Source organism: Momordica charantia (genome assembly GCF_013281855.1).
Source record: "Momordica charantia cultivar OHB3-1 chromosome 4 unlocalized genomic scaffold, Mcharantia_2.0 BLBB01000004.1, whole genome shotgun sequence".
NCBI lineage: Eukaryota > Viridiplantae > Streptophyta > Magnoliopsida > Cucurbitales > Cucurbitaceae > Momordica > Momordica charantia.
This window is the reverse complement of record NW_028275162.1, coordinates 2506021-2524741: the sequence shown is the minus strand read 5'-3', so window position 1 is coordinate 2524741 and position 18721 is coordinate 2506021. Positions and strand designations below refer to the sequence as shown.

Genomic DNA, 18721 nt, shown 5'->3' with positions numbered 1-18721 from the left:
AGTCATTGAACTTTACTATGTAACAATTTAATCATTGTAATTTAAAGTTAGTTACGATTTAATCATTATCACGAAACTTTTTTCTTGTTAGAAAGATTAAATTATTATATGATAAAATTTAACACTTAATTTTAATAAATTTTGTTACTTGATACAAATTTTAAAACTAAAATTTAGGGACTAAATTATTAATTTAATAAAAGCACCTGACTGAATCGTTCAAATTTCAGAGGCTAAATTGTTACAGACTAAATGTAATTTTTAACCTAAAATTAATTATATTCACCATCTCTTAATTCAAAATTCATTATACAAATAGATTATTATAATACACGATACAGGATGAGAAAACCCACAAACAAGAAATTTGTGGCAATACCTCAACCAGACAAAATCTTAACCACAAACTCAATAATTAACATCAAACCTTCTTGAACCAAAAATGAAGCAGAAGCGCATCATCTTCATCTTCAAGCTCAGAAACTCCCCTTTCTGAGCTCAAATGGAAGTCCCATTTGCAGAATACATCTGTTTCACAGCAGTCACAGTCCCAGCAACTCCAAGAACAGTTCCAAAAACCACAATCACCATATCCAAACACCATCCTCTCCACCCCATCTCTTCCTTGAAGGCCAGCAGATGAAACAATGCAGGCAGCACAAACCCCAATGAAAAGCAGAGTCCACTCCCAACCAATGACAAGAAATCTGTAAAATTAGGAACCCACATCGCTATTAATGTCGCCATTAGAACCAGCAGCCATCTCAGCCACACGCAGTATCTTCCTCCCGAGAATCGCCTCTCTATGATCTCGTATGCTGGATTCATCATCAATGGCATCGTGAAGAACAGGTTTATGCAGAGACCCAGTTTAACAATGGCGCTCAGCAATCCTGGACCCATGTTTGAAGTAATCACATCGCTTGTTTCTTCTCCAAAGGCGAAATAGCCCAGAATCCCAAATCCTCCGTATAAGCTGGCTATGAACGCCATTGAAGAAGCCAAGATCTTCCCGAAATTGTCTCTGTCTTTCATCTCTGATTCTAGAGGCAGAATCATGGCGATCCCTTCGAAGGCGTAAGCAGCCACTCCCATGGCGTAGAAGAACACCGAGAGCCCTCTGAAGGCCTCCACTGCAGGCCTCCTCTTCAAGACGACGGAAATGTCCTCCACCATCACCACTCCCATGGCTCCTAGGTCAACCACATCTGCGAAAATGCTCATCGGAGCTAAATGAGTCAGTGTTTTGATCGAATTCAGTCCCAATTGGAAGGGTAAACAGCCCATGATGTAGAAGATTTCAGGGGAATTTCCTAGAACATTAGGGCTTAAATCCATGGTGGATGAATTGAAGAGATTGCTCAAAGTATTGCCGATGAAGACTAAATATCCCACGCTGAAGCTGGTTTGGGCTAGAATTATAAGAATATCCACGATTGCCCTGCCGGATGAGCCACAAACCGAAAACCCTAAATCGCCGAAGGAATTGATCTCGGAGGCGCCGTCGGCGACGAGCTTCCGGCGAGTGTAGACGAGGAGCATCATACAGTAATAGGTGACGGCGGCGACGGAGAAGAGCATGAGGAGGCTCATGGCCCATCCGGTGCGCTTGAACGCGTAAGGAAGGCCGAGAACTCCGGCGCCAACGATCGAAATGAAGACGTTCGCGAACGTCTTCGCTTGGGAGGATCGCGGCCGTCCGCCGCCGAGGAGTGGCGTGTCTTCTAGCGGCGAAGGATGTTTCAGGCGGTGCGCGGTAGAGCCGCCGGCGATGGCGGCGGCGGCGTCCCTCTCGTTCCCCATAGCTGCCGGCGAAAGAGCCTCTCTCGGCTGTGTGATTGGTTTGAATTTGACAGGTGAAGAAAGAGGAGAAGAAGATTATTGGTGAAGTTTGAAGGTGACGATTCATGGAAGATTTTTGGGGAGTTGATAAATAAAATATTCATATTATATTTTATTATTATTATTTTTGTTTGGTTTGAAACATCAAATATTATTTTGCTTGAAAAAAATAACATCAATCATATTACTTTGGCTTGATTAGATAAGGGTAGGCACATATAATGGATAAAATAATCAAGCAAAATATTTGCCTATTTCCACGTTTTTTTGTGGTAAGTTTTGATGAACTTTTCGAGGATCGGCAGCTAATTAGTTACATCATCATAATAAATATAAATAATTATAAAAAGAGTACATTTTTATGTCTCTCTACACAAATTGTAATTTGAGTCTTAGGCTTGGTGGTGGAAGTAGGGAAAAAAAACATCGAAAAAAACCTGGCTCCAGCTATCTTTAGTGGCTGTGGGGATCGCTCCCTGTGATCTCAGTCGGTTCAGCTGTGACTGAACCGTCTCTTCAACTTCTTTACCTACGAACTTCGGAACACATTCGGTAGGCTGTGTTCCTTCAACACTCTGTTCAGCAGTCTTTTCTGAATCGCCAGCTGACTCAGAACCAACTTCAGTAATTTGCTCGGCATGAGGCTTTGACATGATCGGTGTCTCGGCCCCTATTGTATAAGGGGGGACCATTCTTGAACTTTTTCAACTTGGACTCATAGTGAAATTTGAAGGATCGCAGCCAAAGGAGGGATGAAAGCAGCCTGCCGTTCAATCGAGACTCGAAATTTGAAGTTCGTATTTGACACCTCATAACTTGTATAGTCTTGATATCTCATCTAATATGATATAATGTTTCATACTTACATCCCTTTATTCAATATAAAATTTGTGGTCTCGTACAATTTGATGGTTTAGAAAAATATTAGATTCTTTAAAATTTTCTATTTTTTTTAATTACAGTATGATGCTAAAAAAATCAAAGATATTTTGGAGCTAGTGAATGGTGGTTGGATGTAATTGGCTTGTATTGAAATGGTTTATTGGTTCCAATATTGAAAATGAAATATACCAATCACATTGTATTTTATTTTCAATTGATGGTATTGTCGTAATCGACAGAAAAATCCAAAGAAAAAGAAAAAGGAAAAAAAAAAAGACAAGACTATGGCCTACCACTTCCTTTTTTTTTGCTTTTATGGAGTTTTTTTTTTGTTTTTTTTACGATATAGGTTTCGAACTCATGACCACTTGATGTCTTAACCACTTGAGTTATGTTTGGTTTGACCCAATATTCTTGTGTTATATTGCCTATCCCCACTCATTTCCATGAAAATATAAGATTATTTTGTTTTATTTTATTGAATTGCCAATTTGATTACATCCCTAATGATTTCAAACCGTTTCTTCTTTAATAAACAATATAGTTAATTCAATAATTTGGCCATCGTTTTAGTAAATATTTTATGTTTATCTTAACAAATCTAACTTTAAAATTACCCACAAACTAACTAATAAATTACATAAAATTCAGCCAATAAAATACTCAAAATCCATATGAAAAATGCTCTAACTAATGAAGAAAGTACATGTGGTATGGTAAGATTATTTTTTTTTAGTATAGGAAACAAAAAACTTAAACTATGTTGTCAAATAAAATTTTATTATATTACAATAACTAGCACGTAAATTCATTTTCAACCTAAATTTCACTTTATAGAATAAAACATGGTTTAGTAATAAATTGGTTCAATCCCAACTTTTTAAAATTCCCAATTATATTCTTAATGTATTCAATTTCTCAATGAGTTCATTTCATTTAAAAAAAAAAAGTGTTTTAACTTTTTTTCACAAAATACTAATATTTCAATAAATTATTGTTTTATTTATTGATATATTTAAACACGTTGACATACCACCAGTAAGAAATGAATTTTGCTTGGCAAATTGGTTTTTTTTGAGTGAAAATAACATCCGAGTACATCTCAACTTGTAAAATTATGTTAATAAAACAACAATTTAAATGATACACAAATTTTTATCTAAACATAACGCAACCAATTCAAACATCATAACTATGAAGGTTAAAAAAACTCGATTACTCAAATGATCAACTCAATCAAATCCATATTGTTTCGGTTGGGTCATAAAATTATTTGAATTAGGTTGTGTTTAAATAAATAAAAAATCTATGGGTTTGATTGGTTCAAGGGTTCATATAATATAAATCTTTGGAACTGAACCAACCCGAACTTATCAATAATTTTAAAATTATTAATTTTTTTTACTTATCATATAATTATATACGATATATATTTATTTTAATTTTATCTCATCCAATGATTTCATTTTGTCTACAACTTTTTAAAATAAAATAAATTTATTTTTTTACCCTATAAATAAACATTGATTTATATATGGTGATGTTAAAAATATATAGATAAATATTTAAGATATTAACAGATTCTTTTTTGTTAATACAATATTTCGAATCTATGACTTCATAGTCAATCTAATCCAAATATTTTCATGATTGGGTTGAGTTCAGTGTTTTTTAGTACGACATGTGGGCGTGGATATCGAACTTACAACATTTTATCTAAAGATATATCAATTATCACTGAGTTATGCTCACTTTAGCGGATCGAGTTTAGTTTATTATTTAATAAAAGTTGTTTTTGAATGAATAAATTTATAACTCAAGAATTAAAGTCAATTCTATCAAATATTGTAGAAGTAAAAGGAAAAAATAAACATTCATGTGCAGGACCTAATTGAGAATCTTTAACACAAAAATGATATAACTAAAAATGGGGCAAAATACATTTTTTTGTCTCTAAGGTTTGAGACATGTGTCTACTTGGTTCATGAAATTTTAAAATGAACATTTTTGGTTCTTGACATTTGAGATGGGTGTCTACTTGGTCCCTGAAGTTTCAAAATGAACATGTTTGGTCCGGGTCAAATTGGTGTTTAGAAGTTTTTAAATGAACACTTTTGGTCTTTGAAATTTGAGAAATAGTTATAAATGATCACTTATTTGTTTTACTGTTAATTAACTAATATTAAAACGACTTGTGAAATTGCAATTAAATTATTTACTGTAGTTGCTGACATGACAAATTGTATTAATTAAATAATATATGTGCAGGTGATGACACTTTTTCTCTCCTCTCCTCATCTATCTTTCTTACCCTTTTTCGGCGACCACCATGTCTTTGCCGTCGCCGTCCGCCATTCATACTTGATATATATTATTTAATTAATATAATTTGTCATATCACCAACTACAATAAATAATTTAATTGCAATTTGACACGTCATTTTAATATTAGTTAATAACAGTAAAAAAATTATGGACTATTTAGAACCATTTCTCACACTTCAGGAACAAAAATGTTCATTTAAAAATTCCAGGGATCAAATTGACACATAATTTTAACCGATCAAAAGTGTACATTTGACTAATTAGACACCTACCTTAAAACCAAAAGTGTTCCTTTTAAAATTTTAAGACCAAGTAAACACCTGGTTCAAACATCAGGCACCAAAATTTCTGGAAAAATTTAAAGCGAAATTGAGAATTTCTTAGCAAGATTAATGACCATATACATATGTTTAGCACGAAAACAAAAGCGCACGTTGGCAAGCAAACGTGAAGGAGAAGGAGAAAGGAGAAGGAAACCATGAGTTTCCAAGAACTGAATTGACTCGTAGTCGTCGCGACTGCAAATCTGATTTATTTAAGAGAGAGATTCAACAATTCGAATTGTAATTATCATCATCGTTGGTGTTTTTTCGATTTTCTGTTCAGATATGGGTAGTTTCTTCTGCGATTTCCGGTTCCTACTTTTCGTTGCAGCCGTGGCGTTCATCTACATCCAGGTACTCCTCAAACTCTCACGGAGTCTGTCATAATCTGAAACGAGTGCTCGTCTTTCTTTTCGTTTTGCTTAGACTGAAATTTCGCTTCAATTTGAGTTAAATCTTGTGCGAAATTGGTTAATGTGTTCGTAGCTGCATTTCCGATGCGAACTTCCTCTGGTTTTCAGCTGAACTTATACTATTTTTGAATCAGTGAAGTTATTATTAGTTTTCTACTTGTTAATTCACAAGATCACTGGCGTTTTTATCTTTGACGAATTGTTGTTTTATTTAGATGCGGCTATTCGCGACCCAATCACAATATGCAGATCGTCTAGCTGATGCAGTACGTTGTCCATTCTTCTCTAACATTGAATGGGATCGTAATTATAGTCAATACCTGATCCCAGTATATGTTCTGCAATTTAAATTTTCTGAATATGTCATCAATGAGAGTATTATCTATTAAATTTCTACGAGGACTTCGAGTTAGGCCTCAGTTGAAATTTATGAATGGACAGCATATGAGTTAGTTTTTGAGGACTCAATATTTTAGTTTTATGATACTGAAAACACAATTATAATTAATGGATGCTTTCGACCACAATAAACTAAAAAGCAATGGTTATATTATTATTACACATGATTCTAAAAAATCGAAGAAACCATATTAGGGTTTGTAATCAAACCTATTTCTAATATATTGAAAGTTCAAATGTCATTGTTTCTTTTTCCTTTCTTTAATACTTTAAAAAAATACAGTATGGATTCTCAATGTGTTATCAGTCTTGGAAAATTTTTACACCTGTGAGGTGTACATGTAGGATAAGTAAGAACCTTAATTTAGATTTTGTAGGATAAGTAAGAACCTTAATTTAGATTTTGAGTCGGACATTAAAAGGAGAGGAATTTCAACTTACACTTTCTCCTTAACTTTTGTTTAATGTCCTTCAAAATTCAACACAAATCAAATTTATGTTTGCTTTATTTCAAACCTAACACCATTCATAAATTTGCTTGTCCGAAGCTGTTCACTTAAAATTACGTGTGTATAGCTTTTCTCATTTACATTGCTGACCTCCATTCTTTCTGGAAAGAATTGGGCATTCTACGATTTTTGTTATGTTTTTGTCTTTGACTAAATTTCAGTCACTATTTAGATGTCAAAGGCCACAATCATCAATGTAGGATACGCTGCCTTGTCCTTTTGAGCTTTAGCCTAGCAATTTTGTTGATTGTTGCTGTGACTGAAATTATCTTCATATATAAGAGTAATTTTTTATTACAGGTTGAGTCAGAGAATCACTGTACCAGTCAAATGCGATTACTAATTGATCAGATAAGCATGCAACAAGGACAAATTGTGGCCCTTGAAGGTGCGGTATCTGTCATAGTGGCTTAAGCAACTATCTTAATTGAACGTGCCATGTAAATTGGGAAAATTCCACTCTAAATTGATGAAAATGTTGATCAAATCCTGTAACTGTTTTCGAAGATTTTTTAACTTGTCCATCTTTACATGGATTTTATGTCTATCTCAGGCTCAAATGGTTCAATCTACCATACTGTAAGACTGTCTTCGTCAGAAGAACAAGCTAAAAGTTTAGTTTCAATTCTACATTGTGTAGGTTTAGTAGTTCCATGTCCATGCTAATGGTAAAATTGAGCAGGGTAATCAGAGCTTATTGCTCAGCTCTTTAATGAAGGTCAGAATGTGTCTCCATGCTAGATTTTGTTTTACCTCAAAGATTTAATTGTATAAAAAGGAACACGTGGCTATTTCATTCAGTATCATTGTTCCTTCTCATGCTAACCTGGTGAACTCTTGATTGCCTCGATACATTGAGGTTGTTTGTGCCATCGTTGCCTCGATACATTTACCATGTCATCGTTGCCAAGTTTATTCTTAAAAAAAAAAATTCAATTATTTTTGTTTTCAAGCATGCAGTGTTTTACATGGTCTTTTTGTCATCTCGTTAGAATATCTTCCTCACTATGACATGTCCCTTGAGAAGCAAAACCGACAGTATTATTTATAGTTCACTTATCTTCAGTCCAATAACTCTTGTTTTCTTTTATTTTTTGGTAAAATAATCAATATCTTGTTACTTTCTCGGTAATTGGAGGCAATACTTATTTCTTATAAGACTGATACATCTTCAGAAGAAAGGAAACACCACTTTGACGAACGTATCCAGCTGAAGACTCTACTTCAAGATCTTGAAAGTATGCGCTTCAGTAGACTTCATTTTCTGCTTAACAGCTTACTTCCTGACTTTTACCCATTATCTTTTGTCAAGGAGGTCAGACAACCCATTCTGGGATATTTATGTTTTTTATGGATGTGGCTCTTGTCATATGACTAATTGTAGGTCTTTAATTACTAAAGTGGAAATCTATAGACAAAGGAGTCCCCCATAGAGTATTAATAGTGGCTTGATTTTGACGTTAGTAGTTATAGTTGATCGAGAAAGGCAGAGTGACTCATTGGCTTCTGCATTATAAAATCAGTCTTTTCACCCTTTTGTTCCAGATTTTTTTTACCATTTGAAGTGAGGGGAAAAAAGGAGAAAATATTTACAATGTTCTGTAAATAAGAATGACAACTCTATATTGTTGATATTTTGTCACCCTTTTTCTTAACAAGAAATAAACTTTTCACTGATAATATGAAATGGAAAGGAAGAAAAATGTTAAAGGATACAAACTCCCAATGGGAGCGGAAAAGGACAAAAAACAGCCCAACAATCTAAAAAATACAAGAGAATAGAAACATTGAAAAGCTAAATGACTAAAATCTTGACGAGATAGCGAGCCGAATAACCAAAACCACTTCCTTCAAACTGCAATAGTGTCACCAATAAAGTGGAGAAGGGAATAACTAGAATCCTTAAGGAATGACCATCTAATCAAGACCACACTGCACCCTTTTGCCATTTTGACACTTTTAATTAATAGCGGTCAAATCGGCATTCAGTTGTACTTGTAATCTTCAAGGCTGTTTGATTGTTTTTCTCTTTCTAAAATTTGTAGGCAAAGGTCTGCAACAACTTACAGACAAAACACAGGTATACTTTGAATGAAGTGCTTCTAACCCTTTTTTCCTTCCGCATTGTATGCCCTCTAACTTCTATTCCCCTTAAATTTACAAATTATTTTGCGTGAATCTTTTAGGTGCCTGTGGCAGCTGTTGTAATTATGGCATGCAATCGTGCAGATTATCTGGAAAGGACTATTAAGTCTGTTCTAAAGTATGTCTTATAAGACCTCTTAATCCATTTGGTTGCTCGTTGCTGGCAATGCAGTAGAAATCTTTGGGTTTACTAATGGCTGCATGATATTATCCAGATATCAAACAACCGTTGCTTCAAAATATCCTGTTTTTGTTTCCCAGGTATTTTTCTTAAATTCTTTTGCGGCTATAGAAACATAGTGTATTTTTGTGGGTTCAATATACGTTCTTAGTTGTGAGAACGCGTTCAAATTGTATGTATTCACAGGATGGTACAAACCCCGATGTAAAAAGAATGGCTCTTAGCTATGATCAGTTGACCTATATGCAGGTTAGTGAAGCAATATTCCTGTATAGAGTGCTATATGCTGACCACGGTTTTTTCATTTTATAGTTTCTATATTGATAATGTATGATATGACGTTTTTTATTCTTCACATGGCGCCCTTTTTTTTTTTGAGGTGATATGCTGCTCCATTATGTCAACCATTTTTGGGAGTAGGGTGATGAGGTGATGGAATAGGCTGGTCAAGGTTTTGTATCCCCACTCTTACCTCTTGGGGAAGCTTCATCTTGGAAAATTTGGAGCACTGAAGGGATTAGTGATTCCCGAATAAGAAACTTCCCTGGAAAAGCCCCAGGACATGTCCGTCTCCACTTCCTAAATTTTACAAATTAGTTGGTCAAAATGCGATTGCCACATTTCTAATGTTTAATTAGTTGTGAGTTTTGAGGATATGGGAGGTTGGGGGGTGAGGGCTTTTTAATGCATCTGGTTTAGTCATACACCACGAAGCTTCATTATTATTATTATTTTTTAATTTTTTCTTATTATGGCTAATTGGGAACTAAATTACATAGTATTGAGGACGTGTGAATACTCATATTGGCCATTTCTTCTTATTTGATTACTGTTGACAAATAAACGCATGATCGAAACAGTGAAGAAAGTAGTACAAAGCTTCCTTTCCTTGAAGAACTACGTTCCCAAAATCCTTACACACTAATGAACTACCTCCCGCCCCAAACATCCTCTTCAAGAAGAAAAAATAATCCCTTTCCTTAAGCCAATCTCTCTCACCCTCAAACTCTGAAGGGATTGGTCTCTCTCTCTCTCTTAATAAATTAAAAAGGATGGAAAACTCACCTCCCTTGAATCCCCATGATTATCTGAAATGGGGGACTTCAGATGAATTAGCCTCACTGCATCAGCTTGTAAAATCTCAGCTAAAGTCTAGCAGCTTGGTTGAAAAGATCCTTCATGTGTCAATTGCACTTTACCAGTTGGCCCTTATTCGTGGTAGACAAATTATTAACCCCATTTTAATTGCTAATAAAGTAGTTGACGAGCTGAAATAAAGAGTAAGGCTTGTGTCAAAACAACTTCTAGAAAGTAGTTATCCAAACACTTGTTTACAAAACTTTTATTATAACAAAACAGAAAACTGTCTTTGAATGCAGTTTCCAAACAACCCCACAGGTTTCTCGGCTTTCAAGAGGTTTGAACTCTCCCTTCTGGAGTTTTCACTCCAGGACAACACAAAAGCTTTGCTGGCTCAGCTGCATTACTCTGAATGAGATACCAACACATAACCAACTTTCTCATACTCACTCCTGCTAAGCCACAGCCAATTACATTGACACGCTAAATGGCTAAATCCTATGCTTATTACGTTGACTTGCTCACCTGTTAGCCTCCCCTTTCTTCCTCCTGACATAGGTGATGCAGATAGATGGCCTCAAGATCCTATAAGATTCTTTTGTAATTATTCTCCTTTTCTCGAACCAGTTGGAGATCTCTTATTAATCTACATTTGGATGGAATGGGGGAGAATGTCTTATCTTTCCTTACTACCTTTGGTTTTTGTTTGAGTCTAATGTTTCTTAGACACACATGTGGGGGTATTGTGGAAAAAACGATGGACACTAGGGCAATAAATTTAGTTCATATGTTTACACTTTCTGAAAGCCTATTTTTGGGCCTGATACGTGATTCTTGATGGAAATGCTTTATATACAAGCTAAATATAACCTTGCTTTATGGCCATTCCATTCTTATCAACTCTGAATTCTGTTTGTTGCAGCATTTAGATTATGGAGAAGTGGAAACTGAAAGGCCAGGGGAGTTGATTGCATATTACAAAATTGCACGTAAGATTGTTTTTTCTTTGTTGTAACCTGTCAAAAAACTTTTGTGTTTTTGCATGAATGATATTGGGAATATTCGATAGGGAAAGCTATCAGGAAGAAGCAATCATCTACATCTAGGTGTAGCCTGCTTGGAACCTAGAATGTTTGATAGCTAAAAGTCAAGCATGCTTAAGGAAACTTGATTTTTTGAATTGATAGTTTGTATTTTGTTAAACCCTTTCCTTAAGGTTGGAGGCTCAATCCCCCCACTGTTGTACTATAGAATAATTTTCACCTATTTTCTCTTTCATATTTCATTTCTATCCTTCATGGTCCACATATCTAGAAAATCTCTTAGAAACCATTGGAATGTACAATCTAAGAAGCACCTACAAGATTTTAGATGCACATGACAATCCATTATTTTCTAGAAGACTTAGGGTACTACACGACCACGTTTTTTTCAAATCTACATGTTATATTTATATTTGAATATTTTATACATTTCAGTGACATTTATAATAAAATTTTGTTTTAGTTTATGATTTTTATATTGAAAGAAATGGTGATATATGCAATATTTTAAGAATATAAAAAAAAGGTTTGGAGAACCTTTGAAGCCAAGCAAACGTTTCTGTCAGTGATTTAACATCTTTCTCCAATTATCAAAATCTTTAAGAACAATTTGAAGCTTGATTCACCTTGTAACTCTTGGAACAGGTCTCTTGGTAAGTTCGAGTAGGTTTCTGATTGTCCTAGCCGCCTCTCTCCTTGTTTGTCCTCTCCCTTCTCTGTCACATATAACAGTTTAACCCTTGATCGTTGGTGCAAACTCTGTTTTCATGGTTGCGGGTGCAACAATCAGTTTCTTCCTCTACTCTCTCAACAATTTGTTCCTTCAGCCGATTTCCTTCAACTTAACTTTCAGCTTGAGTAGGACACTTACAACTCAGTGAAAATAACCTAATATAATATAGTTATCCTAGATATATTTAGGTTAAATAGTAAGTTTGATAAGTGAATTTTTACGGTATTGTCTATTGAGTCCTTATACTTTAAAAAGTTCCTAATAAGTCCATGAACTTTCAAGATTGTGTCATCTAGTCCCTGTAATTTAAAAGGTTTCTAATAGGTTTTAAACTTTCAATTTTATGTCTAATTGGTCCTTTGACATATGTCACACTGACTACATTATGTAATAATTATGTGGTGAGTTCAAGCATTTGGCGGTGTAAACAATAAACTTTTAGAGTTAATGATAGAAACTTATTAGACTCAAAATTGAAAGTTTTGGAGCTTATTTCCTTGGAAAAGTCAACACCACTGATATTCTACAAAGGAAGCTCTCCAACTACAGTCTTTTACCATCGGTCTGTGCTCTCTGTATGTCCAGTGAAGAAAATATGGTGCATTTGTTCTTCTTATGCCCCTATGCAAGACTGTGTTGGAATTCTTTATTGGAAGAATTTAATTTGGCATGGGTGTTTGGCAAAGAGATGGCATAAAATTTGAATTATCTTCTCTCGAGGCCGGTTATGAATCCTAAAGCTTCTCTACTATGGCTTAATGGATTAAAGGCGTTAGTTTATGAGTTGTGGTATGAAAGAAATTTGAGGATTTTTTAAGAAAAGAGGCAGCGTCCTTTAGCACGTTTTGACATTGCCAAATTCAAGGCCTCTCAATGGAGTTCTCTATCCCCCTTATTTAAACATTATTCTCCTAGTTTGATTTATTCAAATTGGAATGTTTTTATTGCAACTTTCTGAGTTTTTTAGTAGCTTTTATTTGTATTTTCACTCTTTCGAGAGTTTGTATCTTTGAACAATTTTGTTCCTTTTCATTTATTTCAATGAGAAGTTCGTATCTTATTCAGAAAAAAAAAAACAAAAAAAAAGTTTTGGAGCTTATTAGAATTCTTTTTAAAGTAGAGGGACCAAATAGATACAATCCTGAAAGTTTATGAATTTATTAGAAATGTTTTAAAATATGAGGACTAAGTAGACAAAACCTTGAAAGTTTACAAATCTATTAGAATTTGTTTAAAATATAAGGACTAAGTATAGTAGACACAACCCAATTAAGTTTAGAGATAAATCTATAATTTAACTATGCACTTACATGAGTTGCCAACAGACAAAAGATCCCATATACAATATTTGAGCTCATAGAATGTAAGGAATCCCTAACAATACCCTCAAATACTTTTGAGGTATGGAAGTTTTCCACTTCCTTATCTCTGTAGTAATACTAGAAGCCCACCAAGTTGGCGAGTTTTTTGACCTTGGAATGGGATATTAATACCTATGAGAAACAAATTCCGATCAGCCTATAACTGTTCCTAAAACTAACTTTGGAAGGGGTAATAAGATTTACTTTCTCATGAGCCCAATTCCCATGCTTCATAATATCCTAAAAGAATTCTAATTCATATTCTCTTGAGCTGTGGAACATTTTACTAGCACTCACATTGCAAACAATTGGTTGTCTCAGGTCATTACAAATGGGCGTTGGATCAGTTATTCTACAAGCATAATTTCAACCGTGTGATTATCCTTGAAGGTGAGGACAATTTTTACTACTCTTTACTCTTATCTATACTTTGTTGCTCTTATGGATAAATACTTTTATTTTTATACAGATGATATGGAAATTGCTCCTGATTTTTTCAGTTACTTTGGGGCTGCAGCAATGCTACTTGAAAAGGATAAGTGTGTCCAATGCACTTGACCTCATTTTCAGTTCTTTATGTTGACTGTAACTTCCAAAACTTTGGAACTCTTTTAAATCATGGCAGGACCATAATGGCCGTCTCTTCATGGAATGACAATGGACAAAAGCAGTTTGTGCATGATCCTTGTAAGTTCTTTATTGATGCTCTCTAGACATTCGGAACAATAATTGAATGACATAGTGGGCATGATATGGAAATTCTTACTGTATATTCTTCACTGAGATGAACACTGCCAAAGTTTAATGATGGAATATTTTCCCTCCATTTTAGTGTACAACAACATCCACATTTCATACTGTAGAAGAGTTTATTGACCTCTCATTTGGCTCACCCTCTCTCTTCTCTATGTGCCACTGTTCTTCTTTCCTCATGAAATCATCAAACTCGGTAATGCAATGGTTAATAACTACTGATAGTTGCCTGTATGAGACCATCTGTCCCTTGATTTTTATATTTCATTATATTGAAGCAAAAAGGAGCAAATAATTGAGTAGAATAAATCTAGACCAGAAAATAACTGGATTCCACTTGGAAGAAATTTATTCGCTTAAAATCTTTCGAAAAATTAGGTACAATCAGTAGCCTGAACTCTTATTTGTATTAAAGCTAGAAAACCAATTAATTAAACAAAATGCAAGCTGCTAAAATTCACTCTTGTCAAGTATATGTACTCTGAAACTTTATCAATTCTATAACAGTTCAATCTTTAGTTTTACCTTATTTTTATTTACACTTATATATATGTACTCTGCAGATCTATTGTATCGCTCAGATTTCTTTCCAGGACTTGGTTGGATGTTGACTAAATCTATTTGGGATGAGCTATCACCGAAGTGGCCCAAAGCATATCCTTTTCATTTAGTTTACTCTAGAATCTGGTTCAAAATGATCTATGCAGTTTATTAAACTTCCTCTAGAACTGTTTCTTTGACAAATCAAACTTATTGGGATGACTGGTTGAGATTGAAGGAGAATCACAAAGGTCGCCAATTTATTCGTCCAGAAGTGTGCAGAACATATAATTTTGGTGAGCATGTAAGTAATTTTGCACTTATCCACTTCTTCTGAGCCACGAGGGACCAGACAAGAAGTATTGTGTTTCAACATTCCCAAGTCATACTAGCTCTTCACCTAAATGTTCTGCATTTTTTGCGCTACTCTTTCTGAATTTCTTGGATCATTTGCAGGGCTCCAGTATGGGCCAATTTTTCAGGCAATACCTCGAGCCAATCAAGTTGAATGACGTTCAAGTAAGCACTGAATGATCTTCTTGTTGTCATCGAGTTGAAACTGAATTTGAAGTTTTCTCTATCTTTTGCTTGGTATAGATCGACTGGAAGTCTATGGATTTGAGCTACCTGATGGAGGTAATGTTCATGTTTATGTATTTGAAGTTGATAAAAATAAATCTATCACTAATTGTCATTTTTCTTAACAAGATACAAACTTTTGATTGAAGAAATGAAATTGTCAACAAGATAAAAACTTTTGATTGAAGAAATGAAAAGGAAAGACAATGTTGAAGGGAACCAAACACCCAAAGGGTGCTAAAGAAATTAATAAAAAATACAAAAGGGAACAAACTGATAAAAATAAGAAGATACAAGATAAAATAATCTGATGAACAAAAACCAAGAGACTATAAAGGAGACGCAAAAGCCAAAATAATCTGAACCGATCCCTTCAATCTTGGTGGAAGACTGCAAAAACATCATCAAAGAGTGGAGAAAACTTCAACTTGTTTGCAAAAAATTCCATTCTTCAAAAGACCAAACTTCAATAATATTTAAACTCTCGGCTCATCTCCTAGACCCAAAGCTTTGTATTTTAAAAAAATTTTAGCATAACCATCGACTCCTTCCTTTCGGATTGCAGCTCTAACTTTCTTCTAACCCAAGCTTCTTTGCAAGAAACTATTTCCTTTTGCAATCTTAGCAATTTCAGATTTAGAGGTTGGATCTCAATCCATCTTTCTAAGACAATATAAGAATTGGAAGAATCTTCAATAGTAGAGGAGTTTGAGGAAGGGGGATGAGAGGTCATCTCAATTGACAAGAACTCTAAAGAAAAAGCTCCCAACTCTAATGGTCTTCAAAAGACTATATATAGATCAAGAAGAGGAGACTTTAAACTTCCAAGGATATAGCCAACCAATGAATCCCCTTCTTTAAAAGGAGTTGCAAGGACAAAAAGAAGACTCTGCCGAATAAAACTCTTCAAATTCTCCTTGATGCATTTGACTTTAAGAATGCTAATAATGGATAGCATTTTGATTAAAGAGGATCCATGTAAAACCAGCAAGTCATGAAACCAAAACCCCTTCTTCATTAAGAGGTGAGAGAAAAAGGAGGCTGGAAGTCGTTTCGATCCAATCCATTCTTGGAGTCAAATAAAGACAAAAATATGTCAGTGACTTATCATGACAAGGCACTCTCTGAGAGCATGGAATATCGAATTTTTTTGTCAGAATCTCGACGGTAATGTCTCTCTTAGATTCTCCGGTATGGATTAGATAATTGCCTTCTTCTCTTTGTCAGTCAGATATATGGGAATGGGAATAGTTTTTTATCGATTCACTAAACTAGCTTCACTCTTAAACTACTGAAACTAGAGGAGCGGTACGAGCTACCTACTCTGCTAATAGGCTTACTACAAAAGAAAGGAAGGCTATTTGAGATCCTTTTTCAAGGCTCAAATACTCAAACTCATAGACCAAAATTCTTTTTAGGTAATAAATGATGCAAAGACATGAGGACCTACAGCAGCACATCCAACAGAAAAAAGACTATTCAAATTCGTCATTGGAATCCAAAACATCACCAATCATTATCAAATATGAAGGCCAAATAGTCAAAGCGAGCATAGCTCAGCGGTAATTGACATATACCTCAAACCAAGAGGTTGTGAGTTCGAATTCCCTCCCAACGTATTGTACTAAAAAAAAATATGAAGGCCAAATAAAAACCTTTTGGATTCCTAGAAAAACCTTTCAACTTCTCAAAACTTTTCAGAAATTCAAAGGAATTCAAAGAAGCCGAGAAACCAGCCAAGCAAAACTGAAAATTTCATGCCCACGCTTCTTTCCGAAGTGAACTAAATATGAGATATCCTTTGGTATATGAAAATCCAGCCAAGCAAAAATAAAAGCTACTCTTTACTTAAAATCTCCTAGGCCTCGATTATTCCACAAAAGAATTTTCATGATGTGTACTTGAATGGGACGAGTGACATCCTTGATTCTTCAAAATATTGATGTAATCCCAGTTACCTATTGCCCCTAGCCATCTTTGCTTATCGAACCATGATGTTGATTGGGAACAGCAGAGCTTATTAAAAAATTTCCCTTATTGATGTCCTATTCCTTTTTGTAGGACAAATATGTGAAGTACTTTGCAGATGTTATTAGAAATGCAAAACCCGTTTATGGAAATGATGCAGTTATGAAGGCTTTTAATACTGTTGGTGATGTTCGAATCGAGTACCGAGACCAGCCAGACTTTGATCGAATTGCTCGGCAGTTTGGAATTTTTGAAGAATGGAAGGTATTGTTGGTCTCTTTTCCACATCTGCAATTGCAATGAGAATGAATTTTGGATGATTTTTGGAAAAAATTATTTGAAGTAAAAGCAATTGTTTTTAAAATTTTCAAAAAACTACACTTGATTAGGTAAAAAAGTGCTTTTATTAGACTAAAAGCACTATTTACCTTTCCAAAAGTCACCAAAAATTTTTCTTTTCAAGTTATGGCTAGACGAAATGGTTCCCAAATTTTAATTGCGAGAATAACTGACTACGTCATGTTTGTATATAGGGAGGTCAATATTATGAACTCAATTCGGTTATTCCTTTCTAATTAAATATGCCTGTGATTGCATTTAATAATGATTTTATGTTCCATTTTCTAGGATGGTATACCAAGGACAGCATATAAAGGAGTGGTTGTTTTTAGACACCAGACCCAAAGGCGTGTATTCCTGATTGGCCCGGATTCTCTAAAGCGTTTGGGAATATAAAGTGCATGTTGTTATACGAGGTTAGTGATTAGTATGGAAAAAATTCAAGTACTAAAAAGTTTTTCATACTGCTTCAATTCATTATTTGCCACATCAATAGCATTTAAGAATGACGTGGGATCCACTAAATAAAATAGTACATTATCTAATGATTTGTTAAATTGGGGATGGAAGGAGTATGTACTCCTTAGTATACGCATAACCAGCTTGGATCTCCACCATGCAATTTGACCAGAGAAATCCTTGACAATGCAACTGCTTTCTGTTACACTAGTTTCCTTGATTCAACGTTCTGGTAACGAACCAAGTTTGAAATGAATTATCTAACTGGGCAGATTTAAGGTTCACTAGAAAGTTTTTGTTTTCGTGTTTCACCTGAGTACTAAAGCCAAGTAAACTCTCAATTTTGTACAGAGACAGGAGGCGATCGAGCTACTAATTATTCGAACTCAAGAACTTCTCTAACTGCCCCATTCTCAACTTACTGCATAGGCAATATGGAGTTCCACTGGTTGGTTTTATTCTCGGACGACCGAATACGCGCTGCTGATTACAGGCAAGAAAAATACTTGATGAACATTTTAATTTGGTAAGGTGAAGTAGTAGTTGAGAATTAGCATGTTAATTTAATGTGTATGATGTGAGCTTCAGATCTGGATGTGAATTCAAATGTTTTTTTTCAAAATATAGTGGGGTTTTGCCAATTTCTCACTATCACGGTAATAAGAGCGAGAACATAGCATTCTTATATTGTTGGTTCCTTCTTTGCTGGCATGTTGTTTTAGTAAACTTGATAATTTGCCTCGGGAATTTGAATGGGTGGAGAAAAAAAAGTCTAAAAGTGGAAGAGAAAGAAAAATTATGAAATGATTAAGAGAGATAAATGAAGTTTTTGAGAGTAAAATTTACT

The 18721-nt window shown here is 34.7% G+C and overlaps 1 protein-coding gene and 1 pseudogene across 2 annotated transcripts; one reads left to right on the top strand and one right to left on the bottom strand.

Annotated features, from left to right (window-relative positions):
• Positions 1-255: 255 nt before the first annotated feature.
• Positions 256-1932, bottom strand: LOC111007522 (amino acid transporter AVT3B pseudogene; annotated as a pseudogene).
• Positions 1933-5454: 3522 nt separating this feature from the next.
• CGL1 (alpha-1,3-mannosyl-glycoprotein beta-1,2-N-acetylglucosaminyltransferase) lies at positions 5455-18561 on the top strand. 2 transcript variants are annotated; one of them, XM_022280114.2, is made up of 19 exons: positions 5456-5726; positions 6001-6051; positions 6994-7081; positions 7869-7931; positions 8739-8773; positions 8880-8956; positions 9054-9099; positions 9206-9268; positions 11022-11088; positions 13558-13626; positions 13706-13775; positions 13862-13923; positions 14553-14643; positions 14740-14833; positions 14986-15048; positions 15127-15165; positions 17170-17340; positions 17704-17831; positions 18226-18561. In XM_022280114.2, exons 1-18 carry the CDS (start codon positions 5658-5660, stop codon positions 17809-17811), a joined length of 1326 nt encoding a protein of 441 aa, XP_022135806.1. In that variant the 5' UTR covers positions 5456-5657; the 3' UTR covers positions 17812-17831; positions 18226-18561. The 2 variants fall into 2 exon arrangements, with proteins under 2 accessions (XP_087978586.1, XP_022135806.1); XM_088122460.1 differs by lacking the exon at positions 6001-6051 and having other exon boundaries at positions 5455-5726.
• The last annotated feature ends 160 nt before the right edge of the window (positions 18562-18721 follow it).

Excerpts from the sequence above, each read along its gene's own strand:
- CGL1 (XM_022280114.2), top strand. The coding sequence starts at position 5,658 with ATGGGTAGTTTCTTCTGCGATTTCCGGTTCCTACTTTTCGTTGCAGCC. Across the intron at positions 8,957-9,053 it reads ACTATTAAGTCTGTTCTAAA|ATATCAAACAACCGTTGCTT; the intron begins GTATGTCTTATA and ends GATATTATCCAG. Across the intron at positions 15,166-17,169 it reads ATTTGAGCTACCTGATGGAG|GACAAATATGTGAAGTACTT; the intron begins GTAATGTTCATG and ends TCCTTTTTGTAG.